Raw genomic sequence first — 19,140 nt, forward strand, 5'->3', positions numbered from 1 at the left:
GTGACTCCCTACGCCCAGAAGGCCGAGGCATGGGATTACCAAGAGTTTTCAAGGCCAGCCTGGTCTCCACAGGGAGTTACAGGACAGCCAGGGCTACAGAGATCCTGTTGCAAAAAGTCAAAACAAACAAATAAAAAGAGAAAGACAGCGTTGGGGTGGAAGTTAATTAGTGGAGCATTGGCCTCTCCCGGCTTCCATAGTGCGGAAACAGCTGGCACATGCCTTTCACTGGCGAGGTGGAGGCAGGATGACAGGGTCTCATGTAGCCCAGGCTGGCCTTAAATCCCTAGCAGAGGCTGACCTTGAACTTCTGAGCCTCATGCCTCCACCTCACTCTTCTTCTTCTAAGATTTATTTTTATTTTGGGGAGGGGGCTTCAGAGACCAGAAGGAGGTGTCTGAGCCCCTGGAAGCTAAGTCACAGTGGTCCGTGAGCCGTCATGTGGGTGCTGGGTTTCAAACCCAAGTCCTTTGCAAGAGCAGCCAATGCGCTCAACCTCTGAGCCACCTCTCCAGCCCCCCCTTTTTTCCTTGTTTAGAGCCTCGATCTGGCTCAGTACCCAGGCCTTCCTGGAAGTCTTGCCTTGACCACTCTGGCCTCCGAGGGCTGGAACCCCAGGCGCACCCACCACTCCCAACTTTGTTTTTTCCAGGCCCTTCTCTGTCCATAAAACCAAGTTAATCCACTGATACCTTTGAAACATATTTTATAGAGCCAAGGCCACCCAGAGTCCGGAAGCCAGGTGAGGCACGGGATGTTCCCTGGGGCAGAGAACAAGGCTGAGCCAGCCCAGCAATTTGGGACAAAGGGCAGGGTGGGAAATCAGCCGGGCGAAGGCACTGAGCTTCATCCCTGTAATTCCACCCTCTACCCTCTGACTTCTGGCTGGCCTTTCTCAGACTTCCTGTTCTTGCGAAGCTGTTTTTGTGAAAGAAACAAGGAGAACAGCTAAGTAGAGCAGGCTCCCCCCAGCAGTGGCTTCAAGAGGGTGTATACAGCACGCCTGTCACCCCGGCACCCAGGAGTTGGCAGAGGGGGGACCAGGATTTTAAGGTCATCCTCAGCTACCTTAGACATGGAGTTTGAGGCCAGCCTGGGCTGACAGGACTCTATCTCAAAGGGAAAAAAGAATATTCTGGGCGAAGGCTGTAGGGATAAGTCACCCCCGCTTTTGGGACAGGGTGTCACATCGCTCGGATTGACTTTGAAATTGAGGCAATCCTCCTGCCTCAGCCTCCCCACTGCAGAGATGTCAGGTAAGGGCTGAGTGCCATGTTTTCCAGGCACCCTTGATGTGAACTTATCTAACACACCATGGTGATGGTTTCTTTCCTGCTGATCCATTTCTGTTGATTTAATTTAGAGCCCAAAGAACCCAGGTAGTTAGATGAAGGAGGATCCTACACCTGCCACAATATGAAAGGACACAAAGGCCACACAGTGTGAGATCACGTGACAGGGAATGTCCAGGAGAACCCACAGAGGGAAGAAGAGTCTGGGGAGGGGTTGGAATGGCCTTTCATGGGGATGGGGCTTCGTTCTGAACTGATGCTGATTGTGCTGACACCCACTGAACCATACTTTAGCTGCTTGTGTGGAGGTGTCAGTAAAACAGAAGTCAGTCGGGGATGTTCTGTGTGGAGCCTCCCCATCTCCCCACCTCATGTGATAGAGCCACAGAGGGCAGTTGGCGCCCCCTGCTGGCCAACCTGTTGCTATTTGCTCTTGCCTTGGCTCCAAGCAGGCGAGTGCCACCTCCCTGGCCCTCCTGTGTCCTAGAACTCTCCTGAGAGCCACTGGGAAGGGCTGCCTTTGTATTATAGGGGAAATGGAGGCTCACAGAGGCCACAGGCAGACAGCGGTGGGTTCAACAGATACATCATGATTTATTGGTCCCTTATTTATTTAGAGGTACAGCTAGTTCCTTCCCACCCCCGGCCAGTGAGTATCCAGGTCATCTGGGACATCAGGGCAGAGGCTGATGTGACCAGCCACGGATGATCTTCCTGATCCAAGGGCTGTAGGGGGCCACGGCGATGGCCACAGGGGGCTTGAAGATGCCTGTGCAGTGTTTGGAGCTGAAAGACAGGATCCCATCCACCTGGCCTTTGCCACACACCAGAGGCCCTCCAGAGTCACCCTGCCGGAGGTGAGGGACACGGGTCAGCTTTAGCATCTGCATCAGGGGACCAGGGGCCCGGGGGGCTCTGGGCTGCTTACAAGCCACATGTGCATCCCTGTCCTGTCTTCCTTCCCCTGTTTTCTCTCTCCTTTCTACCCCAGGGCCTTTGCTCTGGGCCCAGAGGACGAGTCTGTAATGCTGGATTTCAAACCACAACTCTCTGGCTTCCTGACTTCCAACCTAGACAGCCTGCTTGCTCTCCCAGGGCCTGGGTTTCTGCATCTGAGAAATGATATGAATCTTAGTCTTCCCCCTCCCCCAATAGGTGTCAGAAGCCAGCTTGGGTTGCTGCCCAGACCTGGCCTCCAGGCCATCCCTTTCACCTTGCAGGGTGCCTGGCTCTTGGACTCCGCCGCCTGCAAGCACAGCATGTCGTCCTCGAGGGCACCGTTCCAGAAGCGGCTGTTGTTACACATGCGGGTGTTCATCACACGCAGATCCAACTCGTGCAGGGCCGGAGCCAGGTGCCCGCCTCGGTGGGTTATTCCCCAGCCAGCGATGCTGCACCAAGCGCCGTCTGCGGGCCTGGCTCGGCTCTTCCTTGGCAGGGACAGCGGTCGGACATTCCTGCTGGGCTGCACCCGCCCATCCAGCTGTGGAGACAGGAGGGCCAGTGAGGGGGTGAGGGAAGCCCGGCCAGGGCGGCCCTCTGCCCCTCAGTCCGGCACCTTCAGCAGCGCCAGGTCCTTTCCGTAGTTGCGATTGTAGCCAGGGTGCTTGATGGCTCTTGCGATGTAGAAGGTGAGGCCGGGATCTCGGAAGTCGTGGAGGTGGTGCAGGCCCAGCACCAGCTTCAGCTGCTCCAGCCTGCAATGCAGAACCCGCTGGCCCACAGCCGCCCACAGCCGGAGAACTGCCGTTCCCCCCTTCTCACGCACCCACAGATCCTCCCAGCCCACTCCTGGCAGATCATCTTCCATCTTTGCAAACCTCCTCCCCCGGGGTGTCTTCCAGCTCTGGCTCCTGCTCAGCGCCAGACTGGGGGATTCTTGAAGAGCTCAACACCCTCATCCCCCAACTACAGCCTTTCTTCTGTGATTTGCTCTGGGGTGGGCTTGTGTTGACTTCCTGCATCGTCAAAACTACAGAGAAATAACTCCTTTCCACAGGACTCAGGGGTCCACACTTGCAGCCATGTGAGAGGCCCTTGAGTAAACAGCTGGATCAAGCCATACCTGAAGCCTAGACTTCTGGAATACACAGCTAACTTTGGTTTTTTGTTTTATTTTGTTTGTCTTTAAGATAAGATCTTACTATCTGACTCTGGCTGGCCTAGAATTATCTCGATCATGTAGCGATCCACTGCTTCTGCCTCCTTGAGGATTAAAGGCTCACGCCAGCACACTCAAGAGCTACTTCCTTTTGTTCAGGGCTCAGGATTGTTTCTTCAGTGTTGAGGATGAGAGCAGGCATTAGGCAGGCACTCTACCACTAACGAAGTCCTACCAGGATGGATCTATTTAGTGGTGTCTTGAGGGCAGTTCCTGCTAAGCAGGCTCTGTCTGGCTGGCAGGCTGGTTTTCACAGATTGCTGGGTGTCAGATGGAGGCATTCTTTCCTGTACCATGTGACCCACTGGACCAGAACCAATAGCCTATATAGCCCTGCAAGGGTTGGCCTGAACTGGTAGGCCTGAGTCCTTCAGTGCCTTAAGCCAGGGAGTCTTTCTGGGGGTGTAGGGGAGCGAGTGGGATACTCACGGCTCAGACAGGCAGTGGGCAGCCGTCAACACCCACTTCGGATGCACAAGGACTCCCCCACACACATGAGACCCGGCTTTCTGTAGAGAGGCCATGTATGGGCGAGAGTGTGGGGCAGCCTCTTGACCCCCAATGATGTGGGTCTCAGATGTGTTGCCTGCTAAAGTGAGACAGAGAAGCAGGTTAGGGGAGCTGCACCCAACCTTCCTCTAGGCCTGGAAGCCCTGAATCGGCAGATCTGCTGTATGAGATCCCCACTGACCTGTCCCAGATCCCACTAGGCCCAACTGATCAGAAGCTCTCAGCTGTCAGAGGCCAGGCTTACAATGTGAGCGAAGGGCTGGACATGGCTCAGAGGGTAAGGGAACCTCCGGCCGCTCTCACACAGCAGCACCCACTCCAGGTGACTCACAGCTCCAGGAGATCTGACGCTCCCTTCTGAAGCCTCTGAGGGCACTACACTCATCACCATCCCAAACTTCAAAAAGGTAATAAAATAAAATGTAAAGTGAGAGGAAAAGTTACTGGCAGCCACAGGGGAGGGCGTGCATGTATGAGTGAGTGCCTGTCGCTCTGCTCACACACTGGACAGGTGTAGGGTTCTGACACGTGCTGTAACAATGGAAGGGCCTTGAGGAAACGGTGCTGGGGGAAAATCAGACACAAAAGGCCACACAGTGTGAAACTCCACAACAGGAAGTGGATTTGTGGGTACCAGGGTGTGGGGGTGAGTGCTCTTGGGGCTGTGGGGGTATCTACACTCCTTTTTTCTTTCTTTCTTTCTTTCTTTCTTTCTTTCTTTCTTTCTTTCTTTCTTTCTTTCTTTTTTTTTGGCTTTTCGAGACAGGGTTTCTCTGTGTAGCCCTGGCTGTTCTGGAACTCTGTAGACCAGGCTGGCCTCGAACTCACAGAGATCCAATCTGCCTCTGCCTCCCAAGTGCTGGGATTAAAGGCGTGCGCCACCACCGTCCGGCTTGTGCCTATATTTTTGTGTGGCTTCTGAACTTCAGTGAGCTGAGCAGTGTGTGAACTATTTCTCTATAAACTCCATTGACATGTTGATACAGGGTGCCTGGCTGGGCTCAGTGGGTAGAATGCTTGTCCACTGCACACAAAGCCCTGGGTTCCAGTCCCCCCACACCAAAGAAACAAGGTCTAGTGGTATGCCTGTCATCCCAGCCCTGGAAAGACGGAATCAGGATCAGGATTAAAATTTTAAAATAGGCCAGCCTGGTCCACAGAGTGAGTTCCAGGACAGCCAGGGCTATAGAGAAACCCTGTCGTTAAAAAAAAAAAAAAAAAAATTTAAAATAGGTGATGAAAATTTAATGTGAAGCAACTCAAAATATCTGGATTTTCCATCATTCCTTAAAGATCCTGCCTCACTCTGGGCCACATGGCCAGTCCACACTTACCCCAGGCAGCCTTGGAGGCCCTACTGCAGAGACCCACGAGGTTTCCTAGTGAGAACTTACCCAGGGTCCGAGAATATAGCTTCTTTACCCAGCAGGACTGCATAAGGGGATGATTGGACCATGGGCGTGGTTACCAGTGTTTGGAAGGGTCTACCCTTGGCTGTGCAGTGTGCTTTGATCTAGCAAGGGGGAAGTCTTGCCCTGCCCCTTGGCATTGCTATAAAAGGCCCCTTTGAAGAGACAGAAGGGACAGGTGGGTTTTGATCCAGGTCTTCGCAAAGCTATTCTGTGTTTCTGACTTTCTCCTCTTCGCTATCTTTCTATCCAGAAGTTTCTTATTCCTCCATCCTCATAGGAACCCTTTTAAAAGGTGGGGGGTGGCCTCCCACAGATGGCGCCAGAACTAGGGGCTTGGGTGCAGAGGAAGTGAGTGGGGGAGGGCGCACCGCGGAAGCAGTTGGACATGTCTGGTTTTGTATTAAGGTTAAGGCGGTGGCATTTTATTCTTCTGGAGCAAACACTGTATACAGATGAAGCAAGTAATAAAAGTTAGGCTGGCCGGGCAGTGGTGGCGCACGCCTTTAATTCCAGCACTCGGGAGGCGGAGGCAGGCAGATCTCTGTGAGTTCGAGGCCAGCCTGGTCTACAGAGTGAGTTCCAGGAAAAGCGCAAAGCTACACAGAGAAACCCTGTCTCGAAACCCCCCCCCCCCAAAAAAAAAGTTAGGCTGCAGCAAGTATCTCTCTGTCTAGGTTTCTCTTTCTCTCTCTCAATTTCTATCTATAAAATTAGGTAAACATATAGGGTTAAGTATATGGATATTGTGCAGGTTTAATAGGAAGGAACGTAGGGTAAGAGAATTTCCCTAGTGCTGGACCTGGCACACAGGAAATAGCATCCTGGAACGAGCAGCCACTGCAGACTTAGCAGTCTGAGAGAGAAGCCGCTGTGGGGCAGGGAAACAGTGAGCAGATGTTTGTGTACTCGCTTGCAGAGCATTTGAAAACTAGGAGTTAATGTAGAACAGCAACAAGTGCAGAGGTTCTTGGAGTTTGTAGAGGAGCCATGTCCTTGGTTTTCCGACTATGGGACTCTGGACGCAGACTCCTGGGGGAGAATTGGAGTCAAAATGCAACAATATCATGAGGAACATGGGCTGCAAGATTCCAGTGGAAGCTTTTGGCCTGTGGGCACTAATTTGGGACAGTTTAGATCTGAATACTGAGCGGCATGGGGGGAACTTTCCCTGAGGCGGAGAGATGGCTCAGAGAACAGCACTGGCTGCTCTTCCAAAGGTCCCGAGTTCAATTCCCAGCAACCACATGGTGGCTCTCAACCATCTGTAATGAGATCTGTTGCCCTACGCGCAGACAGAACACTGTATACATAATAAATAATAAAATCTTTAAAAACAAAACAAAAAATCCCTGGAGGCTCTTCAGGTCTCTCCTTCTCAGAGGGTACTCATCTCCTTCTATAGGGGCAGAATTAGACTCACCTGGGGGGTCGTCTATCAGAGTGACAGTCACCCATAATTGCCCTGGCGCAAAAACCTCCTGGAGCATGGCAGACCCTCGCTGCTAGTCCTGCATCTCCCCTTCAAGCCAGTACTAGAGAAGCAGCTAGCAGAGGGAGGAGGTGCAAGTCCCCATAACCTAACAGCCAGATGCCCAGGGTAATACAGCGAGTGAATGTAAACGGGACCAGGGGTGCAGCAGCTGTGACTGGCTGAGGCTGGGTTTCCTCCCAGACCTGGAAGGGCTGCTTGAGAACCACAGCTGACAGGGGCTGGGTTCCCTCCTGGAGCCCCGGGGGTGAGTGGCGTTGAGAGTGCTGGGGCCTCAGGACTGGGGTTGTACAAGCCTGAACAGGGTTTGTTTGCTGGATGTAAGAAAGTCTCTTTTGAAAGGACTCTTCCCGGCAGCTAGCAGCTGTGGCCCTGGAGCAATTTCTCCTGGGGAAAGCTAAGTGCACGTGCCTCTGTCGCCGAGATGAGCTGCAGGGCACTTGTTTGAACTTAGTGGAATTGCTGCATTCAGGGGAGCTGTAGCGAATTTGGGTAAGGGACCCCATCCACCCTCACCCGCTGCCGGTGACCGGCCGCCACGGGGCGCACTTCTACCATGGCAGTGCGGTGCTCCATGACCAGCCCCGGGACACCCAACCACTGCTTCTTGGGCTGGTTCCCATCCAAGGGCTTTAATACATGGCAGAGTTGAGTTCTCTGTTCTGTACGGTTTTTGAAGCTTTACTTTATTTGAGACAAGGTTTCTGTCTAGCCCTGGAACTCACTCCCTAGACCAGGCTGGCCTGGAATTCAGAGATCCACCTGGGTGTGCACTACTACCACCCAGTTCAATCCTTGAAGCTTAAAAAAGAAGAAGAACCCTAAAGCAAGTGTAAATGAGAGAGAAACCTCTGTGGCTTCAGGGAGTCAGCTCACACTCCCAGGCCAACCTGAATCTGCAGAGCTGTGCAGCTAGCACCCATAACCGAGTAGCTTTCCACCACCAAGGAAGTTTCTCACCCGTGTGTGCTTTTCTTCCCCTGTAAAAAAAAAAACCTTTATTTTCAGACAGTGTCTCATGTAGCCCAGGCTGGCCTGGAACCATGTAGCTAAGGATGGCCCTGAACTCCCAATCCCCCTGCTTCCACCTCCCCAGGACTGCAAGGACAGGTATGCGCCACTATGCCTGGTGGACCACGCTAGGCGAGAGGGCTCGCTCTGCCCACTGAGGCACAGGCCCAGCCCCTGTCCGTACTTTAAAATCCCACTGGGAGACCGAGGCAAGATCTCAAGTTTAACCTCAGCCTTGGCTACATTGTGTCTCCACCAAAGACAAAAAGTTACTGTGTTGTCTGAGAGTGGGCAGGCCACAACTTAAGTTAGAGTTGTTATATTTGCAAAATGCCAACTTCCTCTCTCCTCGTTCTTTTGAGACGGTTCTAAGCAATCATGAGTGTTAAAAATTAGGAGGGTGAGGCTGGGCAGTGGTGGCGCACACGTTTAATCCCAGCACTTGGGAGGCAGAGGCAGGAGGATCTCTGTGAGTTCCAGGTCAGCCAGGACTACAATCTTGAGACCTTGTCTCAAAAATAAATGTGTGTGTGTACACGTGTATGGCAGCCAGAGATCAAGTCCTGTCTCCACAATCACTCTATACCTTAACTGTTTGTGTGTGTACACGTGTATGGCAGCCAGAGATCAAGTCCTGTCTTCACAATCACTCTAACCTTAACTGTTTAAGACAAAGTCTCAAGCTTGGAGTTCAATGATTCAGCTTGAGCCCCAGGGATCCTGTCTCCTGCCCTAGTGCTGGGCTTGAAGCATACCTATGTTTTGTTTCCCCCCCTGGAGATGGTCTCCCTATGTAGCCCTGCCTGTCCTGGAACTCATTCTGCAGACCAGGCTGTCCTCAAACTCAGATATCCATCTGTCCCTGTCTCCCAAGTGCTGGGATTGAAGGCGTGCGCCACCACTGCCCAGCTTTCAAGGTCTCATCATGTAGCCCTGATTGGCCTGAACTCACAAGGGATTCACCTGCCTCTGAGTTCTGGGATTAAAGGCATGTACCACCATGCTGTGTACCCCTTCCCCTCCTTTTTTCCAAAGCAGGGTGTGAGACCCAGCTGGCCTCTACCCAGCAGAGCTGAGCATAGCTTTAAATGTCTGGTCCTCTGGTCTCTACCATGCCTGGGTTATGCAGGATGGAACCCAGGCTTTGCGTATGCCAGGCACATGGCCCACCAACTTAGATATATCCTAAACCCACTTTTGTTTTTTGAGATAGGGTCTTACTCTAACTGAACCATGGCGATCCTCCTGCCTCGCTCAAGTTCTGAGCTCAGGGTTTAGGTTTACTCAGCGTATGCTCTTTCGTAGATGCCAATCCTCAAGAGATCTGGATTATCTAATTTCCCAGTACACAAATCCACCTCTCCCATCCAGACCCCCAAGAACCGGGCTCCAGGCCTGTTTCCCTTCATGCTCACCTGCCCACAGTGTCTCCAGGGCCAGCAAGAGCAGCAGGGACTGGTGGACCGCCATCCTGGTTCAGGACTTGTGGACCCGGGGTGGAGGGGGGGTGACTCTCCACTCTCTTCCTGTGAGGACAGGTGGCCTTCTGAGACCCGCCCACCTAGCATAAGTGCCAGCTCCTCCTTCACACCCTGCTCTGGGTGGTTTTAGAAAGTGTCTTTGAAGTCAGACAAAGCCACTGTCTCTGGGGGCTGCACTGGAGTCCAGTGATCAGTCCCCAGTGATCGTTTTCCTGGTGTTTTTAGGATTTTTTTTGCTTCCTTTAGCACTGGAGTGAACCCATGGTCTGGCTGGCTGACAACCAACCCCAACAGAAGACAACTTGCAGGGGTACGTCCTCTCCTTCCACTACGTGCTACGTGGGCCCTGGACTGGCACACCTGTCCCCAGTGGTGGCAAGCCTTCACCCAGAGCCCTGTTGCTGGCCTGAACTCTATGTAGACCAGGTTACCAGGCTGGTTTCAAATTGCATGTAGCACAGGATGGCCTGAAGGTGTGTTTTTTTTTTTTTTTTTTTTGAGGCAGGTCTGCGTAGCTCTGGTTGTCCTGGAACTCACTTTGTAGACCAGGCTGGGCTTGAACTCATCAAGATTAGCCTGCCTCTGCCCAGAGTGCTGGGACTAGAGTCGTGAGTCACCTCCCCTTGCGCCTTGCTTTCTTACCATCTTCACTAGGAACACTCAGTGGCAGGAAGTGCATTGCCATGGCCGGGCAACAGTCTGTGCTGTCCCCACTCCCCAGCCTCCTCCTGTGACCCGCGATGACTGGCAGAGGTCCCTTTAAGTGCAGTTCAATAGAGTATGGCTTTGTTCCAGAGACTCAACTCCGGAGGTAACAGGCCCACTTATGGGGAAGTGACCGTGTTTCACTTTTGGTTTCTCTTGTAACCACCCTGGCTGTCCTGGAACTCAATCTGTAGAACTCAGAGACCCACCTGCCTCTGCCTCCCGAGTGCTGGGATTGAAGGTGTGTGCCACCACCGCCTGGCATCTTTTCCCTTCTTTACATGGCACACACACACCACCAGTGGTTTAAAGTCCTGGGTTCCACCCCGGCACAAAGTAAGTGGCAGGGCAGGTCTGTCATCTCAGCACAGGATTACTTCAGTCTGGTACAGTAAGACTCACCCTGCCCACCCTTCTCTTGGGGAGTCACTAGGCCGCATCTCAGTGCCCCAGCCACAGGGACTCCTCGGGCAGGTACTGGGGCTTCCAGAGCCGAGAAGTACCTGACCACAAGAACTGCTGGGAATACGGGCCCTCCACATGCCTCAGCATCCAGGGCTTTCCAGAGACACAGACCCCAGGCCCAGGCCTCCTGACCGCAGGCTTGAGGTGGGTGCAGGCCGATGGTGCAGCTGTACTGCCGGATGCAGGCCAGCCTGATCTGCAGGCAGCAGGGAGCTGCTCCAGGGCCTGGGGCCCCTGTCGACCACTGAGCACGATGAACAGACCGTTATCAGTGTTCCTCCTGCCCATCCTACTGTCCTGGCTGCTTCTCCCAGCTTCTCAGAAAGCCATTTTATTTGGACTTCACACACACCAAAGCAGAGGAGACGACTGTGGGGCTGGCCCTGCGGTCGGGCTGGGAGGGAGTCTCTGCCTCCCCACCAGGAGGTCCCCAGCCTCCCAGACTTGTCACCATCTGTGAGCCGAGTGGGGTGTCTGCCAGGCACCACGGGGTAAGAGGACCTAAGGGTCACAGGACGGGAGCCCACACGGAACCTCAGTGAGGTAGTCTGTCGCCTGAGGCCCACACGGGTCCTGCTGAGGTAAAATTTGTAAGTTTATTTCGGGGACGCAGGTCAGGACTCCTCGGTGCCAGAGTCATCCTCTTCGTCCCCAAAGCAGCTGTCGGCCTCCTCCACTTCGCCATCCTCATAGTAGTCATCGTAGAAGAGGTCCGAGCCCTCGTCGGGCGCCGGCGCCTTGGTCTTCACGCAGTACTCAGCCAGCGTGGTGGGCACCTTCACGCCATCACGCTCCGCGTCCACCTTGGTCCCCAGGACCTGCTTCCTGGGGAGACAGGGGAGGTGAGGCCACGGCCAGGCACCCCGGATTCCAAAGACAATGAACGGAGAGTGAGGAGCTGGTGGGAGGAAGGGGTCAGGAGACAACGGGGGAGGGGAGGGCAGTGGGCGGCCTCAGAGACCAGCTCCCAGGCAGGAAAGCAACCATGGGGCAGGTGTGGGCCAGGCCTGCTGCCTGGCACTTGGAGGCTGAGGGAGGAAGTGCTGAGTCTGGGGCTGGCTAGGGCTACGGTGGACCCGCGCCCAGCTCCCAGCACCCACACCAGCCGCAGCACAGCAGCCCCCAGGCTGGCACTGCCAGCGCTGTGGGGAGCACACAGGAGGACCTGGGCGGAAAGTGACAGGGCAGGGACACCAAACTTTGTCCCCTGGGTTCTCTGTGTGCACCCACTCACACACCCACACACACCAAACAAGCTCGCCAACTGCAGCTGAGCTGAGGCACTTCCTAAGGTGGTCTTGGGGAAGGGACAGGGATGCCAGGACGCAGCACTTAACGAAGAAATCAGGCCTGGGCCAGAGGCTCAGGTGCCCCCAGGCCATCCTCAGGGTGCAGGTCCTGATGGGAAAGGTGAGGGGTAGGGCGGATGCCGGTCTTAGCTTCCCACAGAGAGAATGGGGTACAGACCGTGCTGGAGGGCCACCACGGCAGCACATCAGAATAGCCTAGACCAATCTCAAGGCCCTTCCCACAGACTTCCAGCTGTCCTGTCCCTGTGGCTAGACACCGGCTCTCAGGTTGAGTCCCAGGAGCAGCACAGGCCTCCTCATGGTCATAGCAAGTGGTGCCTGGAGTCAGAACAGTAAAAATAGCCTGGGGCTTCTGTTCTGGGACAGGGACGCAGCAAGGAAGCAGCCAGGGAACTAGGCCAAAGGCATTCTCCAGGAGGCAGGAACCTGCAGTGACCAGACCAGATCCTCCACTGGTGCTGCACCCAACCGTGCTCCGTGCAGGTGCAGCCCACCAGACACCATTCTAGCCGACACCCCAGCCCCGACCCAGCCCCGACCGTCAGGCTGACAGGAAGTGAGTGGTGGAGAGGCTGAGTGTGCCTATGGCAATCTCAAGCTGAAGACATTTACTTACAAATGACAGACAGAACAGCCAACCAAAACAGGCCACAGCTAACCCTCAGGGTGGTGGCACACACCTTTAATCTTAGCACTCAGGAGGCAGAAGCAGGTGAGTCTCTGAGTTCGAGGCCAGCCTGGGACACATGGTTAGTTCCAGGGCAGCCAGGGCGATACAGTGAGACTTTGTCTCAAAAATCTAAGAAGAGAAAGCCTGCAGGGCAGCTTGCCTTCTTCCTGGCTGAGGGACAGGCAGGAGGGTGGTGAGCTGCAGGACAGCCTAAGCAGGACAATGGGGACAGGGCTGCAGGGACTTCCAGACCATGCTGATCTGAGCGTGGTGACACCTCCCCGAATAACTAACACCTCCACACAGGACCACAGCGGCCACACAGCGGAGGGGAAGCAGAGGCACATTTTGTTCTGATGAACCTTTCAGGTCTTGCTGCAGCCTGTGTCCATTCTGAGAAGTCGGGCCTGCCTTCTGCAGGACAAGGCACAGGGCTCCTGCTGGGCGGGCACTCGTCCTGTCCAGCTCCAGGCTGACATGTGTGGCTTGCTCAGCATGCCTGCTGATAGGCCTGGGCTGCTGCCAGCGTGGGAACAATACCAGCCCGTGTGTTTGGGTCACTGTGTGTGGACAAGCGCTGTCCTCCTAGGTCAGTGTTGAGGCAGGGGATGGCTGGCTGTGAGGTGTTATGTCACCCCGGCATCAAGAGGGAACTTGAGAGGAAGGTCTGGGGTTACAGGAAAGCCTGTCTCAGAAAACAGAGAAACTAAGCGACCAAGACTGGGAAGGCGGGTTGGTGCCTGTGTGGACACTCAGCAGGGCTGCGGAGCTGCAGGGCTTGACATCTGCCTAGGATCCTGCAAATGCAACTCTACACACAGCTTTAGGTGTGTAAGGGAAACCATCTGACCCCCAAACGAGCCAGGAACCCCCCTGCTGAACAGTGATGATGGAAGTGGACACGCCACACACAGGCTCCTGGCTCACAGTGGGCTCCAAGTTTCGGACCACAGATGCAAAGGCAAGTGATGCTTACACACGAAGAGCTGGGGGAGGCCTGGAGTGCCACCCACTTAGGAAGAAAGACGCGAGAGGATCGTGGCCATCCTGGGCGGTCCACTCAGTGCCTCTGGGGGGCACACAGAGGGATGGAAGATTGGAGACATTTAACAGCTGCCCAGGGAGCAGCTGTGTTATAGGGGGACAGAGAAGAGCTGACATGGCAGGACACGCGCGCGCACGCGTGTTGCTCCGTGGGGGTGTACCCCACCCCACACATGAAGCCCAGATCGCTCTTACAGCAGCAGCATCTACTGTAAAAAGACCCGGCAGCGGCGGTGGCGGCGGCGGCGGCGGCGGCGGCGGCGGCGGCGGCGGCACGGTCCTGCCCGAGACCGGCACTCACCGGATGATGTCTGTGTACTCGCGGTCCTTCCCCTTGCTCTCCTTCCACTTTCTGTACATCACCGAGGCGTCCACATTGGCGGGCGAGAAGGTGTTGGGCTCATTCAGCAGGGAGATCACACTCAGGAGGATGGTCCTGCGGGCCGCGGTTGCAAGCTCAGCTCCCCACAGACCCGGGGACCCCAGACTGGAGGAGTAAGGAAGGAGGGACGAGGTGCAGGGTGTCTCGGGGTGCCCACGGTGTGAGGACACGTGCAGCTCTCACCTGACATTCTGTGTGGGGTTCCACCGCTCTGAGGGCAGCTCCCCACTCTGAGGGTCATCAACTGGGGGATGGAGGATGGAGATGCACACGTCCCCTGTCTGCAAGAGTGACCGGGATCAGATGAGGCGTGAGCCAAGTGTAAGGGCAGCGTGAGGGTGTGTGTGGTGGGGTGTGCCTGAGGCAGGCATGTGCAGCGCTCTAGTGACTGACTTACCTCATAGATGTTTGGGTGCCACATCTTGGTGAGGAACCGGAAGGCTGGTGGGGAATATGGGTAATCGATGGGGAACTTGAGGCGAGCCTGGGGGGCAGAAAGTGGGGTGGTTCAATGGCAGCCCACCGAGCACTGGTGTTAGGAGCTGTGCCCAGAGGGGATGAAGAACAGTGTGACAGGCTGCCTCTCGTCTGTTCACGCACTGAAGCCAACCCAGTCCCTGTGCAGTCCGGGCACTAGCTCTGTGACCTGGCACCCAGGTAAGGAAAGGCTTAGGGTGACGGAGCCTTGTTGTGGACCAGCCAGGGGATGAGTCAGCCGGCTTCCTACCTGCACCACCCGGCCAGGGGCCTAGGTCAAGGGAGGCGCCAGAGACAAGCTGGAGCCTGGCCACAGCAGCTGCTTGTAGCTGAGGCTCACCCTGCCCACTGCCCTGCAGACTTTAGACTGGTAGAGGAGGAAGGCCCGAGAACAGCCTCTAGAATGTCCTCTGGGCAAAGGGAACACTTAAGGGAAGTGGCCTATGGCCTCAGAGCCAGCCAGGAATTCAAGCTGAAGGCTCTGCCCCGTGACTCCTTCCCACTGGACAACCACAAATCTAGTGCAGAGTTTCCAACCCTGATCCCCTCAGAACAGCTGAGAAGGAATGTGGCCTTGCTGGAACAAGACCCATCACTTCTGTAGCTCCAGATGCTCTTTAAAAATGCACAAACTGCTGCGGATCTCTGTGAGTTCGAGGCCAGCCTGGGCTACCAAGTGAGTTCCAGAAAAGGTGCAAAGCTACGCATAGAAAGAAACCCTGTCTTGAAAAACCAAAATGCACAAACTGCCACGCAGTGGTGGCGCACGCCTTTAGTCCCAACACTCGGGAGCAGAGCCAGGTGAGTCTCTCTGAGTTCGAGGCCAGCCTGGTCTACAGAGCGAGATCTAAGACAGGCACCAAAACTACACAGAGAAACCCTGTCTTGAAACAAACAAACAAACAAACAAACAAGAGCCAACTGAGGCTCAGCATCGGGAGGCCCCCACCCTCCCTGGACAGCCACAGAGTAAGACAGCTGCCATCCAGAAGCTCTAACAGCTGCCCTCAGAGGGGCTCCATGTCTCAGCCACCCATACCACACAGAAGGCACCCACGCTGGCAGATCTGACTGACATCCTGCAGGGCCTCCTCCCAAGCTGGCCCTAGAATAATGTGAGCCTAGGAGGCTCTACCCACAATCCTTTACAGGTGGGAACCAGCTCAGCTGTCCATGGCAGTCCCCTGGGATCCCTGCTCCACGAGGTATTAACAGCGTCTGGACACCCCAGGGGCTTCTCAGTTCAGACCACACTCTAGGACGGGAGGCAAAGGTGTCCACATGCCTCCCGTTCTCCATCCGCTGTACCTGGGAACCCTACTCTAGAGTTACCCTGGTGAGTGACTGCTGCTATCCCAGTCACTGACCAGGAACGGTGAGGACATCAGCCACAAAGACGACACAGGACAAACATCCGTCATGGACCTACACCTGGGCCTGGACTGGCTGGGATTTGTGCATCCACCTAGTCCTCACCTTGCTCCTCTTGGCTCTAGAACGTGACTCTGTGACTGCTAGGAGTCCCAGTCCACAGCAGGCAGGATGGTACAGCTGCACTGATGTGGGTCCCTATACTTGGCAGTGTTGGGTCAGCCTAGGCTCCCTGCTCCCAATCACAAAAACATCTGGTACATGGAGCCCGAAGCCACCAGAGGGCAGATGACATTGCCTGGAAGTGGAACCTGAGAAAGGCTGCCTGCCATGGGGCAAACAGAGCTCGCGGGGCCAGAGCCCCTGGCAGGAAGCCAGGGTGCAGCTCTGAGGATTCCGGGTGGGCAGCCAGGCCCCTGCCTCCACTGTCCCCTCGGAATGTATTACATAAACCCTGGCAAGGGCTAAAGGTGGCTGTCGTCCAAGCAGGCGCGTCTGCCAAAGCCCCGTCAGGGCCTCTGCTGGAACTGGAGCAGGTGGCCGTCCAGGCTGCACATCTCTTCCCTGGGGACCCAGCGGCCAGCAGAGTGGGGGACAGCCTGAGGACATGCCAGCAGGCAGCTGTCTCCGGGGGTTTGTGTTCCAGAGTGGGGGGACAGCCTGAGGATGCCAGTCAGCAGCTGACCCTGGGCCTTTATGTCCTGGGATGTGGGCAGCCAAGGGAGAACCTTCCCCAGGGACATGTTAGTGGGATGGGGGACAGCCCGGGAACATGCGTGCCAGCAGGGGGTTCCGAAGGCTCCCCTGTCTTGTGGTGAGGGGACTGCCTGGCGACAAGGCCAGCAGCTGTCCCTGGGGAGATCTTCACCAGAGCATGCTGGGAGGCGTGGGGACAACCTGGGAACAAGCTGGCTAGCAGCAGGCTCTGCAGGGCCCTGTGTCTTGTGGTGGGGGACTGCCTGGGGACAGGCCAGTCATTAGCTGTCCCTGGTCCTCTGTGGTCTCTGTCGGAGGGCAGTCCAGGGAGACGTCCTCCGGGGTTCGGTCAGCACGTGCCCAACAAAAAGGGAAGGGCCGTCTTGCACACAGGGCCTGAGCCAACCTGAGGGGGGTTTGGTACAAAGGGTAAACTGAGGCCCGTCTCACCTTGAAGTAGCCGCCCTCGTAGTAGGTGTTGGGGGGCCCGAAGATGGCCACCTCCCAGTTGTACAGGTCGCCCTCGTCCACCAGCGTCACCCGGAAGCCCTCCACCGGCTCCTCCTGCAGCCCCTTCAGCTCCAGCAGCAGCGCCTTCTGCGAGCTGGGAACCAGCGGCCGGGCCATGGCGGTGGCGGCGGCGGCGGAGGGACCCGGGGCCGGGGCCGGGCCGGGCCGCGGGGCCGGCACGAGCTCGCGGGACGGGCCGGGTCGCGCGCCCGCAGGGGGAGAGCCTCCGCCTTCCTCCTCTGCACCGCCGCCGCCGCCACCCGGGGACCCCGAAGGCTCCACTCGCTCTGGCGCCGCTGCCCACCCGGCGTTCGCTTCGGCCCGGCCCGGCCCGCGCCGAATGCGCCTGCGCGCAGCAACCACTGGACCTCGAATGCGCCTGCGCGCCGGCTCCGGGTCCCGAATGCGCCTGCGTGCCACACCCGGGCCTCGAATGCGCCTGCGCACCGCTGCCGCCGGGCCGAAAATGCGCCTGCGCGCCACTGCCGGGTCTAGAATGCGCCTGTGCGACGCCTCCACCGGGTCCGGAATGTGTCTGCGCGCCCGCCCGCGGGGCACGCCGGGAACTGTAGTCTTCTTCCCCCGCCCTGCCGCGCAGGCGCCTTGCGTTTCCGAAGCCCCGGAGGCCGCCGTCGCCTCCGGCCAGAAGAGCTCCGCGGATGCCTGTGTGCTGGGTGGCGGGCAGGGCAGGGCTGCGCGGTGCGGCCCAGCAGCTGCGGCTTTGGGGGCCTTTTTTGTGACGTCAAGGGGGCGTGGCTATGGGCGGGAAGCTGGGCGTGGCTTGAGCGGGGGCGGAGCAGGATCCGCCTTGTTTTCCCAACGTGAGGCTGTGGGTGTTCCCTTTTGGTCTCTACCCGCTTGCTTAGAAGGAGGGCGGACAGAGGCGGTGACTTGGGGTCCGCAGGCCTGGCTTCCAGGAGGTGGAATCTCAATCCCGGCGCTCGACCCTCATGTCAGGCTGACCTTTGACCACACCCTAGTCCTGCTTAAACAGACCGGAAAGCGGTGGAGAGGCATCCCGGGAGGTTATAGGAGCGAGAACAGACGTGCAAAGTCCCTGAGGCTGTCCGGTGCAGACACCCACGCTCCATGCTTGGACTTTGGGTCATGAGCGTTGGGGGTGTGTGTGGTGTACCTGTGACCTCTAGGGGTGGGTGGTTCTGGCCCTGGGTTGTGCTGGTAACTGACGCTGCTCGTGGGCGTTCTGGAGAAAGGGCAACTCCCTACCCACAGCAGCACCTACAGGGGCTCCAGCATCCTGTCCTGGTTGGGGATAGCGAGGAGACGTGTTTGGGGACAGGGAGACAGTGCCAAAGGTGGGGCTGGTTGATGTGGCCAGGGGAGAGCCTCAGCGCCAGGGCCACCTCACGGGCCAGGCCTTGGCTGTCCTCTCTGGGGGCTCTGGGTTCCTTCTAGTCAGCACTCTAGGCCCCTGGGCCCCTTGCTTTTGCGAGGGTTACTCGTGTTCTCTGCTCCTCTTGTCTGTGAGCATGTCTCCATTTTACAGTGGTATCTAGTTGTCAAGACACAGCAAATAACCCAGGCTTTCCTCTCAGTGTGCCTGGGGTGACCACTCCCCCAGCCTCCACTGGGAAGCCCTGATGGACAGAGGGACAGGGCTCCCCTCCCTCCCTCCCTCCCTCCATGCTCCCGGGTGAGCCTGCATCTGGGCTCAGACATCCTGAATGTTGGGTGTTGAGCATCTGAGAAGTATACTGGCTTGGCCTCTGGTGACTGGGGTGTCCCCACTTATAGCCTGGCGTGTTCAGACATGGACGTCTGAGACTGGTCATCTGGTCAGGATAGTCCAAGCCTGCTCAAAGAAAGGGGCTGTCCCCACCCCAGGCTGCAGGAGTGCCTCATGATGAGCCTTAGTCCTTGGGCATTTTCCAGGAACAGGGCTGGCAGCTCGGGCAGGGATTATGGGACCATTTCTTCTCCATTCTGGAAAGCTGAGACCTCCCAGAAAACAGAAGAAAGATGCTGGGGACAGAGCTTCTGGGATTTTTGTCTTTTTTTTTTTTTTTTTTTTTTTTTTGAGACAGGGTTTCTCTGTAGCCCTGGCTTTCCTGGATCTCGCTCTCGCTCTGTAGCCCAGGCTGGCCTCAAACTCACTGAGATCTGCCTGCCTCTGCCTCCCTAGTGCTGGTTTAA

At 56.5% G+C, this 19,140-nt stretch overlaps 2 protein-coding genes across 3 annotated transcripts; both read right to left on the reverse strand.

Moving 5' to 3' along the window:
* Positions 1–1,861: 1,861 nt before the first annotated feature.
* Gzmm (granzyme M) lies at positions 1,862–9,685 on the reverse strand. The gene is made up of 5 exons (XM_059251833.1): positions 9,291–9,685; positions 3,883–4,042; positions 2,851–2,989; positions 2,506–2,775; positions 1,862–2,140 (listed from the first exon to the last, which is right to left on the reverse strand). The coding sequence occupies exons 1-5, from the start codon at positions 9,343–9,345 to the stop codon at positions 1,967–1,969; spliced, it is 798 nt and encodes a 265-aa protein (XP_059107816.1). The 5' UTR covers positions 9,346–9,685; the 3' UTR covers positions 1,862–1,966.
* A 1,418-nt stretch (positions 9,686–11,103) lies between these two features.
* Cdc34 (cell division cycle 34, ubiqiutin conjugating enzyme) lies at positions 11,104–17,692 on the reverse strand. 2 transcript variants are annotated; one of them, XM_059251835.1, is made up of 5 exons: positions 16,927–17,692; positions 14,330–14,416; positions 14,116–14,213; positions 13,852–13,986; positions 11,104–11,347 (listed from the first exon to the last, which is right to left on the reverse strand). In XM_059251835.1, the coding sequence occupies exons 1-5, from the start codon at positions 17,101–17,103 to the stop codon at positions 11,305–11,307; spliced, it is 540 nt and encodes a 179-aa protein (XP_059107818.1). In that variant the 5' UTR covers positions 17,104–17,692; the 3' UTR covers positions 11,104–11,304. The 2 variants fall into 2 exon arrangements, with proteins under 2 accessions (XP_059107818.1, XP_059107817.1); XM_059251834.1 differs by having other exon boundaries at positions 11,104–11,351.
* Between the last annotated feature and the right edge of the window lie 1,448 nt (positions 17,693–19,140).

Source organism: Peromyscus eremicus, unplaced genomic scaffold, assembly GCF_949786415.1.
Source record: "Peromyscus eremicus unplaced genomic scaffold, PerEre_H2_v1 PerEre#2#chr22_unloc_1, whole genome shotgun sequence".
In the NCBI taxonomy this organism is placed as follows: Eukaryota; Metazoa; Chordata; class Mammalia; order Rodentia; family Cricetidae; genus Peromyscus; species Peromyscus eremicus.

Excerpts from the sequence above, each read along its gene's own strand:
- Gzmm (XM_059251833.1), bottom strand. The coding sequence starts at position 9,345 with ATGGCGGTCCACCAGTCCCTGCTGCTCTTGCTGGCCCTGGAGACACTG. Across the intron at positions 2,990-3,882 it reads GCCCACTGCCTGTCTGAGCC|GCTGGAGCAGCTGAAGCTGG; the intron begins GTGAGTATCCCA and ends TCTGCATTGCAG. Across the intron at positions 2,141-2,505 it reads AGAGCCAGGCACCCTGCAAG|GGTGACTCTGGAGGGCCTCT; the intron begins GTGAAAGGGATG and ends CACCTCCGGCAG.
- Cdc34 (XM_059251834.1), bottom strand. The coding sequence starts at position 17,103 with ATGGCCCGGCCGCTGGTTCCCAGCTCGCAGAAGGCGCTGCTGCTGGAG. Across the intron at positions 14,417-16,926 it reads ACGAGGGCGGCTACTTCAAG|GCTCGCCTCAAGTTCCCCAT; the intron begins GTGAGACGGGCC and ends TCTGCCCCCCAG. Across the intron at positions 14,214-14,329 it reads GGCACCCAAACATCTATGAG|ACAGGGGACGTGTGCATCTC; the intron begins GTAAGTCAGTCA and ends TCACTCTTGCAG.